The 14,499-nt window shown below is 38.5% G+C and overlaps 1 protein-coding gene across 7 annotated transcripts in view; it reads left to right on the top strand.

Moving 5' to 3' along the window:
* LOC149563794 (uncharacterized) overlaps positions 1 to 14,499 on the top strand; it is a 30,855-nt gene that overhangs the window by 10,432 nt on the left and 5,924 nt on the right. For 3 of the 7 annotated variants that reach the window (XM_089826932.1, XM_089826931.1, XM_089826928.1), the window contains exon 2: positions 11,868 to 12,052. In XM_089826932.1, coding sequence (XP_089683058.1) covers positions 11,930 to 12,052 — 123 coding nt within the window. In that variant the 5' untranslated portion in view covers positions 11,868 to 11,929. Of the gene's footprint in view, positions 1 to 11,478; positions 11,604 to 11,814; positions 12,053 to 14,499 lie in introns of those variants that run through there. The other 4 variants (XM_089826930.1, XM_089826929.1, XM_089826926.1 and 1 more) reach the window with 2 other exon arrangements.

Here is a 14,499-nt window from a genome sequence, read left to right as displayed (position 1 = left end):
ATGTATGAAAGGTAAGTTTAGACATTGAGTTTCAGAGGGGTGCAACACAAGCATTGTAGCCTTGTTTTGCAATAGAAAAAGGATCACAACCCTGTAGCAGATGATGATAATAATCTTATCACAAAGGTCTCTGCCCTTTTTTGAGCATACAGATGCAATGCTTACTAGGGTACTAGCATTTTGTAATTCTGTGTGAAACAATACTTGAATTTTATTTATTGAAAAACACATGCAGATTAGATCTTTAGGCAGAATCTATATGTATGCTAAAGACAAATATAAATATTCAAGAGTTATAAATATATCAAAAGCATGTACATATACAACAAATTTATGTCAAAAGATTTTTTTTTGGTGATGAATTGCATGAAACTGGGATTATGAGAAGTCTAATGTTTTAAGACCCCCAAAAAACTTAGAATTAAGCTTTGACTCAGATTGGAGTTGTCTAAGGTGGAATAAACTCTGCTTCAGTTTGGTTTACTTAAAATGTTTTTAAGTAATATGGGTTCAAATTGAAGAGAATGAAATTAAGTTTCCTTAAAGTTTTATTGGCATTTAGATGTATGGCCTGTTACAGTATGTAATTCCTTCTTATAATGCCATTGCTTCAATGACTATACATTATTTTATTTCATTTCATTTATTTATTTTAATCTAAGTTACTGGTTTGGGTTTGGGGATGAGTTTGGGTATGAGAACCCATTCATGGATTTTTTTTTATCATTATGGTTCGTAGGGGTTTTTGTGTGTGTGTGTGTGTGCAACTGCACACACATTATATATGCAAAAATAAAGAGAAATATACAAAACTTTAACACTAAACCATTTCATAGTATGATATGACCATTGATCAATGCCAAATGCCAAAGATAAACATTAAAACACTATTCTATTATTCTAATGAACATCATTGCATTTAATTACCAAAATAAAACATTGTTCATGAAAGTTGGAAGTTTAAAACATGAGAGAAATCAAACTTCCACAATCCATCATGATTATTTTCATAGATTTCTAGATTCGATCATGTGTGTGTTTTTTATCATCAATGTGCGGATCACACTCCGTGATCCATCATCAAGATTACACATCTCATGCTTTACTTCATTTTGATGATGGATCATAGAGTGTAATCTAAATCGTTGATGATAAAAAGCGCACACACAATGGAATCCAAACATCTATGAAAATAAAAATAGTTAAAACATGATTCAAAGTTTAGTGTTCAGCAATAATCAAAGTTTTGATCAATCATCAAACAGATTATCACAAAAATTATCGAGATTTTTTCATTTTCCCCCGCTGCTAGTATATCCTTAGTTACCACCCAAATTGGTTATTCTAGCACTAGATCCACCAAGTGCCATGTCCTCATCATCATCGACATCGAATAGAGTGTCTCTAGCACGATCCGAAACGATCATATCCAAGTTAGCAGACTCAGGTGCTACGTCCCACAACTTCTCTGCCCCCTTTTTGTATTTTGTATCATTGCATGCCAAGAGACACAAATTGGCGTAAGTAAACACCAAGTCCTCAGTTCTTTTGGAAACTAATCAGTTACACTTGATTGAGTGGATAAAGGACTAAATACTTCAATTGCACTCAACGGTAGAATAACTAGCAACCTGTTGACAAAAAAAACAAAATAAAAATTAAAAATAAAAGATAAATTAAAAAAGGTTAAGTGTTAAATCCTACAATACAAGTGACTAAAAAAGAAGGAATAAAATTAAAATTATTAAACTTATGTGTGAGAGGATCTTAATGGCAAGACGTTGGAGATACGAAGGTACACAAAATTCTGACCATGAAGGTACCATCACGTAATCATGTCCATTCTACTCTAGTCATTTATTGCAAGAGGAAGTTCTTTTCTTGAGATGAATAATCCAAATTCTCTCCTAACAGTTGTCCCTACCTATGGATCACTAAAGATCTTGCTAAGTGCCCTCTTGTACGCACTAGCAAACATCTCTATATGGTGGTACTTTACTAGGAATAGTGAGCACCTCTCCCTATAGTATCTAGGAGAGAGAGCATAGGCGAGGAGGTGAAGAGGTGTCGTCATTTTGTTCCTTCGATGGAGAACAATTGCTTCCACCTTTTTATAAAAGGTATCCTCATTCTCTCTTCTTTGTATCACCTATAATATTCATGTAAGATATCTTGATGTAAGTTATGTCAACTAAAAATCTAGATATCTCTTAATAGACAATGATAGAGGAATGTATAATAATTAAATTTAATAACTTACCACTTTTATCCTCTCTGACATGGTGTCCACGGCATCATGGACATCCCCGAGGCACAGTTCATCAGTGTCAACAAAGCAAAAAATGGACATGATTGGCTTGGTGAATTCTAATTTCCAATACATAGTCCACATGACTCCACCAACCATCATCTAATACCATTGCATTCACTTTTTGGGCTCTTACTGTATATGACTGCTGCCAAATGCCCCATTGGTTGCTAATACATTTGTTACAATGCCTCTTTTACCTTCACAAGTCATCTCAAGACAATTGTGTGAGAGGAAAAACGAGTTTCAGCCACCTAAGAAAGGTAGTAAAACATTTAAAATATGTAAACAACACAACATTAATTTATTCAATTATATAAAACATGAGATAAATGAAACTAAGTTAAATTTTAAAACTTACCTTCATTATTTCCAATTTGGAGAAAGTTCTGAAAATTGTTTGTGACATATGGTGATTTGTCACAAACATCTGAATCTCCTCACCCTCCTCATAAATTTGTTTCACCCAATCTACTTGGGTGCCAATTACTTCCATCAACAAATTAAGAGTTTACAGTGCATTCTGTACAAAAATGTGGTCATATCTAGCCTCTACCAAAGCACCTACTGCCTTGCAAATTCCTGTATTATTTGTAAGTACTTGGACAACATTATCACTACTCACCATCTCTATGGAATCAGTGAGAATACGTGAAATAAACTCTTCATCTTTTACTTCCCTCTTCTAGTCAACTGCCTTCAAAAACATTGCCCCCTTGGGGGACAAATCAGGGGATGGGGTTTGCAATCTTTCCATCCATCAAAGACAATAGATACACTTGTTTGGACCCAAGAATCTCTAATTGGTTATAATTATGTTTCTACATTTTTCCTCTCTTTATGCAATAAGGTGGTGCACAACTTTTGAAATCCAGGACCTTGGTAACCAAAAGGTGCATTATTTATTGCTGTCACCATCTTCCTCCAATAGGGTGACCTTACTAGGTTGAATGAAAGACCATTCACATAGAGGCAACGTGCATTTTTTTCATCAGCAATATCTCTTGCCTCATTTTGTGGTTCATTTGCATTTTCATCCTCCTCCCTAGAAGGTATAGGCAAGAAGGGACATCTAGAGGCTGGTTGAGTGGGTGGTGGTGGTGTTGGTCTGTAAGAACCCCAAATAGGCTCTAAGCTGATCACTGTTTGTTTCCCTGGGTGTAATAATTGTTTTTGGTTTGTTTCTGAATGTTTTAAGCTATTTTTGGGTTTTTGAGTTGATGAAAAGAAAATACAAATATTGAAAACTAATCTACCTCAAATTATAACTCAAATCTGATTATAATGCTAATCAAATTCATTTATTCAGATGGCTCCCAATGTTTGTACAATACTTATTGCTAGAAGCATACATTAAAAACATCATCATTAATAGTTGAAAAAAACCTGATTTTTGTCTCCGATACGCAACCACGCTGCTGGTTGCTTCCTCCTTGGGCAGCACCTATCAAAAACCGCAATATTAAATCTCTGATTTTTAATTCACTGTAGCGCTGTACTGTTCACAGCACGGTAGCTGCTGTTATAACCCCTTCCAACCTGTAACAGATTCATCCAATTCTTTCCTACTAAACACAATATTGACTCCAGAATGAAGTCAACTCACAGGCAAAATTCAAGTGATATTTCACACCCTCAAATTGCATCAACTCTGAAGATACCACGTCCTCCACAGTCTGAATTCTTCTCAAACTTGTAGAAACCCTTGTTGCCACAACTTCAAGAAATTTCACAAGGCAAAGTTTTTAAGCACTTCTCATAACCTGCTCTTGAAGGAAGACAAGGTTTGTTTATAAGGACTCCTCGACTCCAGAATGAGTCTCCACGCTCAATGTGGGATAAAAGATATAATAATAACAAAAAAATGTTATTACATTAAAACTTAGAAAATCCCTTTTAATTTTTCCATAAGCTTGGACCCACAATTAATTGAAACAATGGCCCCTTTTATGATATCATGACCCTCACTTAAGTTATATATTATAACTTAACAATATAGGCTCAAAACCAATAATGTTTATTTTAACTAAATAAACATTAATATCTCCATTATTACTCAACATTTTTTGAATGTCGTTTGGACTGGGAGCTAACATGATAGAACTGCATATGACCATACCCCTTTTCTAAAAATAGCAGGGGTCTATCTTTATAACTCCAAAACTGCTAAAAATAGCCTGACCAAGCCAAACTCAAAGGAAAACTCATCATAAACAAACTCTGGCAACCCAGAAGAGTACTCTGCTTTGGTCCTTGGAGGATCTCCACACCAAGGTGACCCTCTATCCAATCTTATTAGCCTATGAGGGTCTCTAATAGGCTAATCACCAGCTAAAGTGATGTCTCTAGCTAGAAGGGGACATCACAGTCCGCCCTCTCTGAAATTGCTTGTCCTCAAGCAATCTCAACTCTGGATGCTGTAAAATCTCCTCGCTCTCCCAAGTAGCATCCTCTACCGGCAAATCCTTCCACTTCACCAAATATTCTCGGATGGTACGTTTCCTCAAGTTCCTCTCTCTAAAATCAATGATAGCCTCCGGTATCAAAACAAGTTTTCCCTCATCATCCAGGGGTGGTAGTACTGTAGAAGGCACAATATGATGCCCTACCGCCTTTTTGAGGCGTGACACATGAAAAACATTGTGCACCTTGCTCTCCGCCGGCAAGTCTAACTCATAAGCCACCTCTCCCACTTTCCTGATAATCCTAAATGGACCATAGTATCGTGGCTTGAGTTTCTCGGCACCACTCTTCTTGAGAGTGGATTGAAGGTAAGGCTGCAACATAAGATACACCATGTCTCCAACCTCAAAAGTCCGCTCAGTCCTCTTCTGATCTGCATACTGCTTTTGCTGATTTTGTGCCTTAGTTAGATTATCCTTGAGAGTCTTAACAAGGTCTTGACTCTCCTGTAACAAATCACCTGCACTGGGCACTCTACTGTCACTCAAAAGCAGATCCATAAAATTGGGTGCCTCATACCCATACAGGGCCATAAAGGGTGACATCTGAATAGACATGTGATAAGTGGTATTGTAGCAATACTCACAGAGATAAATCCATTTTACCCATGCCCTCTGTTGCCCTGCTATATAATTTTTGAGATATCCCTCCACCCATTTGTTTACTATCTCTGTTTGACCATCTGTCTGAGGGTGGTAGCTAGTACTCGGAGTGAGCTCTGTCGCACACAACCTGAATAGCTCCTGCCAAAAGTGACTCATAAACCTGCTGTCTCTGTCACTTACAATGCTCCGAGGTAAGCCATGTAATTTGAATATCTCTTTGAAGAACAACTCTGCCACCTGTGTAGCAGTGTAGGTAGCAGTGATTGGAAAGAAGTGTGCAAACTTCGTAAGGCGATCCACAACCACATCTATGCAGTCTCTGCCTTGGGCTCTAGGCAGTCCTGTGATGAAGTCCATAGACAAACACTCCCACTTCCTATCAGGAATCGGAAGTGGCTGAAGTAAACCGGCTGGATAGGAGTGTTCTTGCTTATTCTGCTGGCAAGTGGGACACTCCCTAACATATTGAAGTACCTCTGCTTTGAGCCCTTTCCATGTGAATCGCTCTCTAATCTGTCGGTATGTCTTGTAGAAACTAGGATGTCCTGCAGAAACCAGGGTGTCCTGCCATAGGTGAATCATGAAAAGATTTCAAAACCACCCTCCTCACTACTGATCCTGGGACCAAAAATATTCGTCCTTTGTAAATGATGAGCTCATTCACAAGGGTGTATCTGCTGTCCTGAATAGTCCCATCTATGAATCCAGCTGCCCAAGTGTCCTTTGCATACTCTGCAAGGATCAAGTGTCTCCAATCCTCCGATATGTCTGTCAATAAGCTCAAATGGGGCCTACGTGATAAGGCATCAGCAACTACATTCTGTGTCCCCTTAAAATATGTAATGTCAAAGTCATAGGACTGTAACTTGCTCACCCACTTTTGCTGCCTATCATTGAGATCTCGCTGCCCCAAAAAGTGTCTTAGGCTATTATGGTCGGTTTTGATACAAAATTTGCTACCTACCAAATATTGCCTGAATTTGGCCAAAGCATGCATAATGGCTAACATCTCCTTATCATATATGCTGAAGCTCCTCTCTGGCCCTCTCAATTTCCTACTCTCATAAGCAATAGGGTGCTTCTCCTGCATAAGCACCGCTCCAATGCCCTCTCCGGAAGCATCACAATGTAGCTCAAAAGGTTTGCTGAAATCTGGTAATGCTAACACTGGACAAGAAGTCATCAACCCCTTAAATTTCTCAAAACACTCCTGTGCCTCAAGAGTCCACAAGAAAGCTCCCTTTCTCATCAAATCTGTCAAGGGTGCCGCATGCCTGGAATATCCATCCACAAACCTTCTGTAGAAACCACATAGTCCTAGAAAGCCCCTCAACTATGTAAGGTTCACCGGTGAAGGCCACTCCACAATGGCACGAATCTTTTCAGGATCCATGCACACGTCCTCTGCACTGATGATGTGACCCAAGTACAACAACTCTGTCATGCCCAAATCACACTTCGACTCCTTTGCATACAAGGATTCTCTGTCCAATATACCCAGCACCGTGTCCAGGTGAACCAAGTGCTCCTCCCAAGATCTACTATATACCAAGATATCATCGAAGAAGACAAGTACAAATCTCCTCAACTGAGGATGGAAAACCCTATTCATTGTTGCCTGAAAAGTAGCAGGTGCGTTAGTTAGCCCAAATGGCATAACTACAAACTCAAAATGGCCACAATGACATCTAAAGGCTGTCTTCTCGATATCCTGCTCTCTAACTCTGATCTGGTGATAACCTGATCTCAAATCTATCTTTGAGAAGAAGCAAGCTCCATGAAGCTCATCTATCAACTCATCGATCCTGGGAATGGGGTATCTGTTTTTAATCGTCTTCCTATTAAGCACTCTGTAATCAATGCACATCCTCAATGTCCCATCCTTCTTCTTTACTAACACCACTAAAGAAGCAAAAGGAGACTTACTTGGTCTAATGTGGCCCATAGCAAGTAACTCCTTTATGGTTTTTTCAATTTCATCCTTCAACCTCTTCGGATGCCTGTAAGGTGTAATCATGATGGGCTTAGCCCCCTCCTCTAACTCAATGATGTGCTCAATACCTCTGTCTGGTGGTCTACCTGGTGGAATGTCACTGAACACCTTAGAGTGTTTAACTCTAAGCTCCTGAATATCAGGAGGATATTCAATCTTATGCTGTCCCTCCTGTGATGGCATCAACATGCACTCTGCTGCCCACTCTACCTGATCATGTCGAATCAATCTAGCCATTCTACGAAAAGAGACCATCCTGAGATCACTGTCCCTGATTGCCTTAAGAATATGTGTCTTCCCATTCACTTTAAACCTCATCTCCATCTCCTTGAGGTTAAGAGTGAACTCACCAATATCGTGCAACCAACTCATCCCAAGAACTATATTTGTATCTCCCATAGGTACAACATAAAAATCTGCCTTAAAGTCATAATTATTAACTTTCAATGGGAGTCTAGTGATCCTATGATCACATTTGAGGACATAGCCATCCGCTACCCTCACTCTAATTCCCCCAAACTCCTCTGTTTGTATGCCATGCTTCTCCACCATCCTAGCATCAATGAAATTATGAGTGGCACTTGTATCAACCAAGGTTATGACTCGCTGTCCAGCGAGTACTCCTCTCATCCGGAATGACCCTTCTTGCTTAATACTAGTGAGACGAGCTTCCCTAAGTTGCCCATCTCCTTCCCCATCCTTGGACTCCATTTTAGACAAGTTTTCAGCCTTGTCTTCCTCTTTTTCACCATCTATTTCCTCTATATCAGACTGCTGATCTGAATTATCTGATTCTGATTCCTCATAGTATGCCCACATAACTCTGTTAGCTTTTCCCTTTGGCTGAAGAGGACAATCATGGTTTGCATCATAGGGTCCCTTACAGTAGAAACATAATTTTTTCTTCCTCAAATCGTTTAATGTTTCCTTGTCAAAAGATGCTGGAGTTTTATTTTTAGAATCATTTTTAAAATCAGTCCTCTCTGGTTTTTTATAAAATGGTTTGTTATCCTTACTAGAAGATGCTCCTTTGGACTGAAATTTGTTTGTTGGGACTGCATGTTCCATACTTCTTGCCTTTTTCATCGCTTCCTGTAAAGAAATAGGATCAAATGCCTTTATCCAACCTCTCAGTGGTTCGGATAGGCCCTCAATGAAAAGAACTATCAATCTATGCTCTGAAATGTTTGGCACCATGACTGCCAACCGCTGAAATTCACCAATGAAATACTCCAAGTTGCCTGTTTGTTTCAGCTGTGCTAAGTCCTGGAAGTAAATCTCTGGATCTTTTTTGTCAAATCTTTCAACCAACCTATCCATGAAGTCCTGGTATTCTGTCACTTGGTTATGCTGAAGTGTTACCATACCATGGTACCACCAATCATGTGCTATTCCCTCCAAATGCAAGGTGGCATATTTGATAGCTTCAATCTCTGTCATTGGCCTCAGTGCCAAAAATGTGTCAAGCTTATGAATCCAAGCTTGAGCTGTCATCTTACCACTCCCATCAAATGTACGCATAGTAAGCTTGCCTGTAGCCCTCTTCAGCTCACTATTTTGACCTCTAGGCCTCCTATCTTGTCTGAGTGACCTGTAATGCTCTCTCCTCTGATTTACAAAGCGTTCAAAGGTCATCCTCTCCCGAACCTGCGGAGCTAATAATTCCCATTCATCATTTGCAGCCATGAGTGCATCTGCGAATATGGGGTCTCCTGTCGCCTCCTCTACCGGAGCTTCTTCTGGCTCCTCCGAAACAAATGTAGGGCGTGTAGGCCTATCAGCTGTTCTGGAATGGGTCCGTTGTGGTCTCTGATTACCTGTAGCACTCCTGTTATCTCTCTGTTCTCCCGGCTCCCCATTTTGTCTAACAGGTGGGTTCATTTCTACCATAGTAGTGAGTGCCTGTAATGCCTGTGCCATCTGCTGCTGCCCTGTAACCATAGCACGGTAGAATTCTCTGGTATCCTGATCATCATTATTCCTCCTGTTTCTAGGTGGACTACCATCATGCCTCTTCCATATTTCCTGTTTCCTGTAACTGTTCTCTTTCAATCAGAGCTCTCCTACGAGTATGGTACCTGTGTGGTCCAATTTCCGGTGGCTGCATATGACTCCCCAAACCCTCAGGATGGCAGGAATGAGGCTCTGATACCAATGTAAGAACCCCAAATAGGCTCTACGCTGATCACTGTTTGTTTCCCTAAGTGTAATAATTGTTTTTGGTTTTTTTTGAATGTTTTAAGCTGTTTTTGGGTTTTTGAGTTGATGAAAAGAAAATACAAATATTGAAAACTAATCTACCTCAAATTATAACTCAAATCTGATTATAATGCTAATCAAATTCATTTATTCAGATGACTCCTAATGTTTGTACAATACTTATTGCTGGAAGCATACATTAAAAACATCATCATTAATAGTTGAAAAAAACCTGATTTTTGTCTCCGATACGCAACCACGCTGCTGGTTGCTTCCTCCTTGGGCAGTGCCTATCAAAAACCGCAATATTAAATCTCTGATTTTTAATTCACTGTAGCGCTGTACTGTTCACAACACGGTAGCTGCTGTTATAACCCCTTCCAACCTGTAACAGATTCATCCAATTCTTTCCTACTAAACACAATATTGACTCCAGAATGAAGTCAACTCACAGGCAAAATTCAAGTGATATTTCACACCCTCAAATTGCATCAACTCTGAAGATACTACGTCCTCCACAGTCTGAATTCTTCTCAAACTTGTAGAAACCCTTGTTGCCACAACTTCAAGAAATTTCACAAGGCAAAGTTTTTAAGCACTTCTCATAACCTGCTCTTGAAGGAAGACAAGGTTTGTTTATAAGGACTCCTCGACTCCAGAATGAGTCTCCACGCTCAATGTGGGATAAAAGATATAATAATAACAAAAAAATGTTATTACATTAAAACTTAGAAAATCCCTTTTAATTTTTCCATAAGCTTGGACCCACAATTAATTGAAACAATGGCCCCTTTTATGATATCATGACCCTCACTTAAGTTATATATTATAACTTAACAATATAGGCTCAAAACCAATAATGTTTATTTTAACTAAATAAACATTAATATCTCCATTATTACTCAACATTTTTTGAATGTCGTTTGGACTGGGAGCTAACATGATAGAACTGCATATGACCATACCCCTTTTCTAAAAATAGCAAGGGTCTATCTTTATAACTCCAAAACTGCTAAAAATAGCCTGACCAAGCCAAACTCAAAGGAAAACTCATCATAAACAAACTCTGGCAACCCAGAAGAGTACTCTGCTTTGGTCCTTGGAGGATCTCCACACCAAGGTGACCCTCTATCCAATCTTATTAGCCTACGAGGGTCTCTGATAGGCTAATCACCAGCTAAAGTGATGTCTCTAGCTAGAAGGGGACATCACATGGTCGGGTTTCACAGAAATTATAACCACTTTGTTTTCCATTTGCAACTAATTTATTTGCATCTTGTCTCCCCTCCTATTTGTCCAGGTGGCAGCCCCATCTTATCTCCCCTCCTAGTCCCTCATAGATATTAATCACTTTACCCTTAGGGCACATAAAAAAAAGTTTTACTTGATAGTAGGAGCTTCTAAATTTTGAGTTGCAAAACTTACATTTCCATACAAACCCCCCACCTCCAGGACATTGAAAAATTCTTGTAGTGTATTTCCATAGAGGAGACCCTTATTCAATTTTAAATTTTTGAGACCCACCCATTGAGCTTTGACTACTTGTTCCAATCTATAACAAAAATAGAAAAAAAAAACTTTAAAACTTCTACAGAAACTTGAAATTTTTTAAAAACTTTTCAAAAACTCGAAACAATTTATTAAAAAACTAAAGAATATGGTTGAAATGCTACCTTAAACACTCAAACTGCTCTTTGGAAGGTATTTGCAACTCCATAATTGATCTCCTTCGAATACAATCACCTCACTTCAAATTTGCTAGATGGAGAGAGCCAAATGAGAGATCAAATGTGAAATGAAATGTGTTTGTGGCCTCCTTATTAGGGTTAGAGAAAAAAATAATAATAAAAAAATGCAATTTATTTGTTTTTGCGCCCACACTCTTTGTTTCTGTAGGTCCCTGGTGGTCCGCATGGGGTCTGCCCAGGTCCGAGTTGGGTACCCCCAGGTCTACATGGGGTCTGCATAGGGCCTGCGATGATTTGCACCTGTGTGGACCATTTCACAAACCTGGACTGGGTTCGCACCGGATGAGGTTTGAGGGTCCAGGGTGCAAGCTAGTAACATATATCTTAGTGTAAAATGTGTCTTAATCATACATTTTATTTTTGTAATAAGACTAGCCTTTGACATATAGCTTTGAAGGCAATGTACTGAATATAAAATGTCACACAGAACTGCAATATTCTAATTTGAATGTGATGTGATTTTTGAGCTCATGTCATGCTTTTCTTTGTGCATGACAGGCTAACAAATATCCTGACGTTATACAGTTCTGGTGGATTTTTGAATATTACAGAACTAGTATTTCGTTGCAAGTTAAAGAAATAAAGATAAAGTGAGAAAGGTTGGAAGAGGAGAATGCCACACACAACAAGGCCTATGACAGCTATGATTACCTTTTTGGCTTTAAATGCTGCCTTGCTACCGACTCTTGGCCCAGTTTATGACTTTGTTTGCTTCCTACCATATTGGGAAAGACGGGTACTCTCTCACTGTCTCTCTCTCATAAAAGGGGTATAATGTTTTAGTTAGGTAGACCATGTTATATAAAATGAGTTGGGAGGATTCAATTCTTATTTATTTTCATATTTATGCGTACAATTTTGGCCGTTAGATGTCTCTTGCTTTCTCAATTTAGGAAAGGTATTTTAGATTGTGGGTTAATATATAATAGAAATGTCATTGGTTTATTTGTTTTGCTTTCTTAACTTCTGTCTGTAGTTTTCATAACGCTGTTGCTAGTTTGGGTGTAGGTAAAGGGATGTGATACTGGAATTGACATTTTTAGAGGGGGTTGACATTGTTTTGAGTTTCTGTACAAAAAAAGGAAAACAAGGCATACATAAACTTACATATGCAACCTAAAACAAGAATTGTCTTATTAAAACACCACATATGCATATTATATTATAATAAATAACCAAAACGACTATAAAAGTCTCATAAGATCATATAGATTTCAATATTTAAAGCCGTAAACCCCTTTTATATGTTTTGACCCATATGAAAGTGTCTCTTGCAGGTTGGTTCCTACAAAGCTTGTATTTGTCTATACAAAAAAAAGAAAAGAAGTCATACATAAGTTCATATTTGCAGCCTACAACAAGAATTGTGTTATTAAAACACCACATACACATATAAATATTATAGTAAATAAATAAAATGACTATAAAAGTCTCATAACATCATATACATTTTAAGAGTAAAGTTGTAATCCTCTTTTATTTGTTGCTACCCATATGAAAGTGTCTATTGCAGGTTGGTGCCTACAAAGCTTGTAAGTGTGTGTGTGTGTATGGGATATTTTGCTATGATTTTCTCCTGTAAAGGTTTCCACATAAAGCATGTGTGCATCTTGTGTTTGCTGTCTCCCCATTGCTCCTCCCACTCTCAGTATAAGCGTGTGTTTTCTTCATGATCACCCCTTATCCATGCTTGTCTCAACTCCATCATTTCACTCACCATGGAGTACTCTTTACCAAGGAAGGGGATGTGTGGCTTATGAGCTCGGATGGGGAACATAAAAAGGACCAACAACAAGTGCGTCTTTGAATGGTTGTTTAGTGTGGGTAGTTTGCCATATGAAATGGTATGGAATTAGCATAGAAATTTGGCAACAAAACTTTCAGCTACATCATGCGATTGCATGATAAACATCCTTGCAACACTAGTGGATCTTCTCTTTCCTCCTTTAATCTTATGTACCTCAACCTTCTTAGCTAATGTTATGCATTTACCTGCTTGTATCCTTTGACAAGCTATGCCTTAAAGATGGGAGTAGACTCTTGTGCAACTACCTCTATAATTCTTACTCCAAATATGACACAACCATACTTCGCTCCCCTTATATTTTCTTGTTAATATCTGTGGCTGTTGCAAATTGTAAAACAATTTTTTTGGGGGTGAAATGATACTTTTGCATGTTTTTTCAGGAGGTTAGAATGGCATTGAAATGAATTGTTTGAACTGGGTGTCCTTGAAACACACTCAAAGAACTTCCATGTCGTGCTTGTTCAATTTCAGTTTTTTTTTTCACTTCTACTGCTGTTGATTTTTTTATTGGTTGAAAAATGTAAATGCCAGTGCAAGTGCAAACATAAAACACAAATAACGAAACACAACCCCTCCTAAGTATTTGAAATAATGACAAAAACAAAAAAATTGGAAAAAAATCATAAAAATATTGAACTTACCTCAAATGATGCGAGTTAGTCTTCTTTTTGCCCTTTTCTCAGTTCTCTGCCCTTCCTTCACCTGGTTTCTCACAACTGTGTTCTTTTTTAATTCTCTTCACAATTTGTAAAATGACACAAATGAGCTCTTTATTATGGTTTTGAATGTTCTAATGCCTTTTTTTAACTTTTTTGGTTTCCTAGCATGTTCATGCAATATGTTCCAATGCATCCGTATTTTAAATAGTCATATACTTCTCTTAGCATGCTGTTTTCCCTAGTGCCTTTGTAAAATTATATCATAGTATCAGCAACAATGATGGATTTACCCCTGTTCATCCTCGAGCTAAGGGACGTGGTCAAAAGAGGCCTTTGAAAGAAAGATTATCTGATTCAGGTTTTAACTGTTTTGAGGTGCTGGATAGTATGGTTCTAGAGGAGGGTATTCCTCCTCCTATCTCTTCTGATCCAGCTTGTCCAGATGAGAGATCTGTTCCTAATGATGCTTGTGGGGCATCTCAAGTTGTAGTATATCAGAATTGTGAGGTTCATGTAGCTCCTGTGACAGCGGCTCTGGTGACTCCTGCAGTGTTGGAAGATGATGATGTTGTTTTGGCTGACTTGGTTAAGGATGTGCTACCATCAGATAAGGGCAAGGGATCTCTTCTCCCCTTGGGGTTGCTGCCTCGACCCTTTAAGCGGGCTTCTTCTTCTCCCCCTCTAAGGAGTGGGCGCAAAACAGACCAAGAGAAGATT

The sequence above is a fragment of the Cupressus sempervirens genome, chromosome 4, assembly GCF_028749045.1.
Source record: "Cupressus sempervirens isolate cs-2001-9-10 chromosome 4, ASM2874904v1, whole genome shotgun sequence".
In the NCBI taxonomy this organism is placed as follows: Eukaryota; Viridiplantae; Streptophyta; class Pinopsida; order Cupressales; family Cupressaceae; genus Cupressus; species Cupressus sempervirens.
This window is presented reverse-complemented; position numbering and strand designations above follow the sequence as displayed.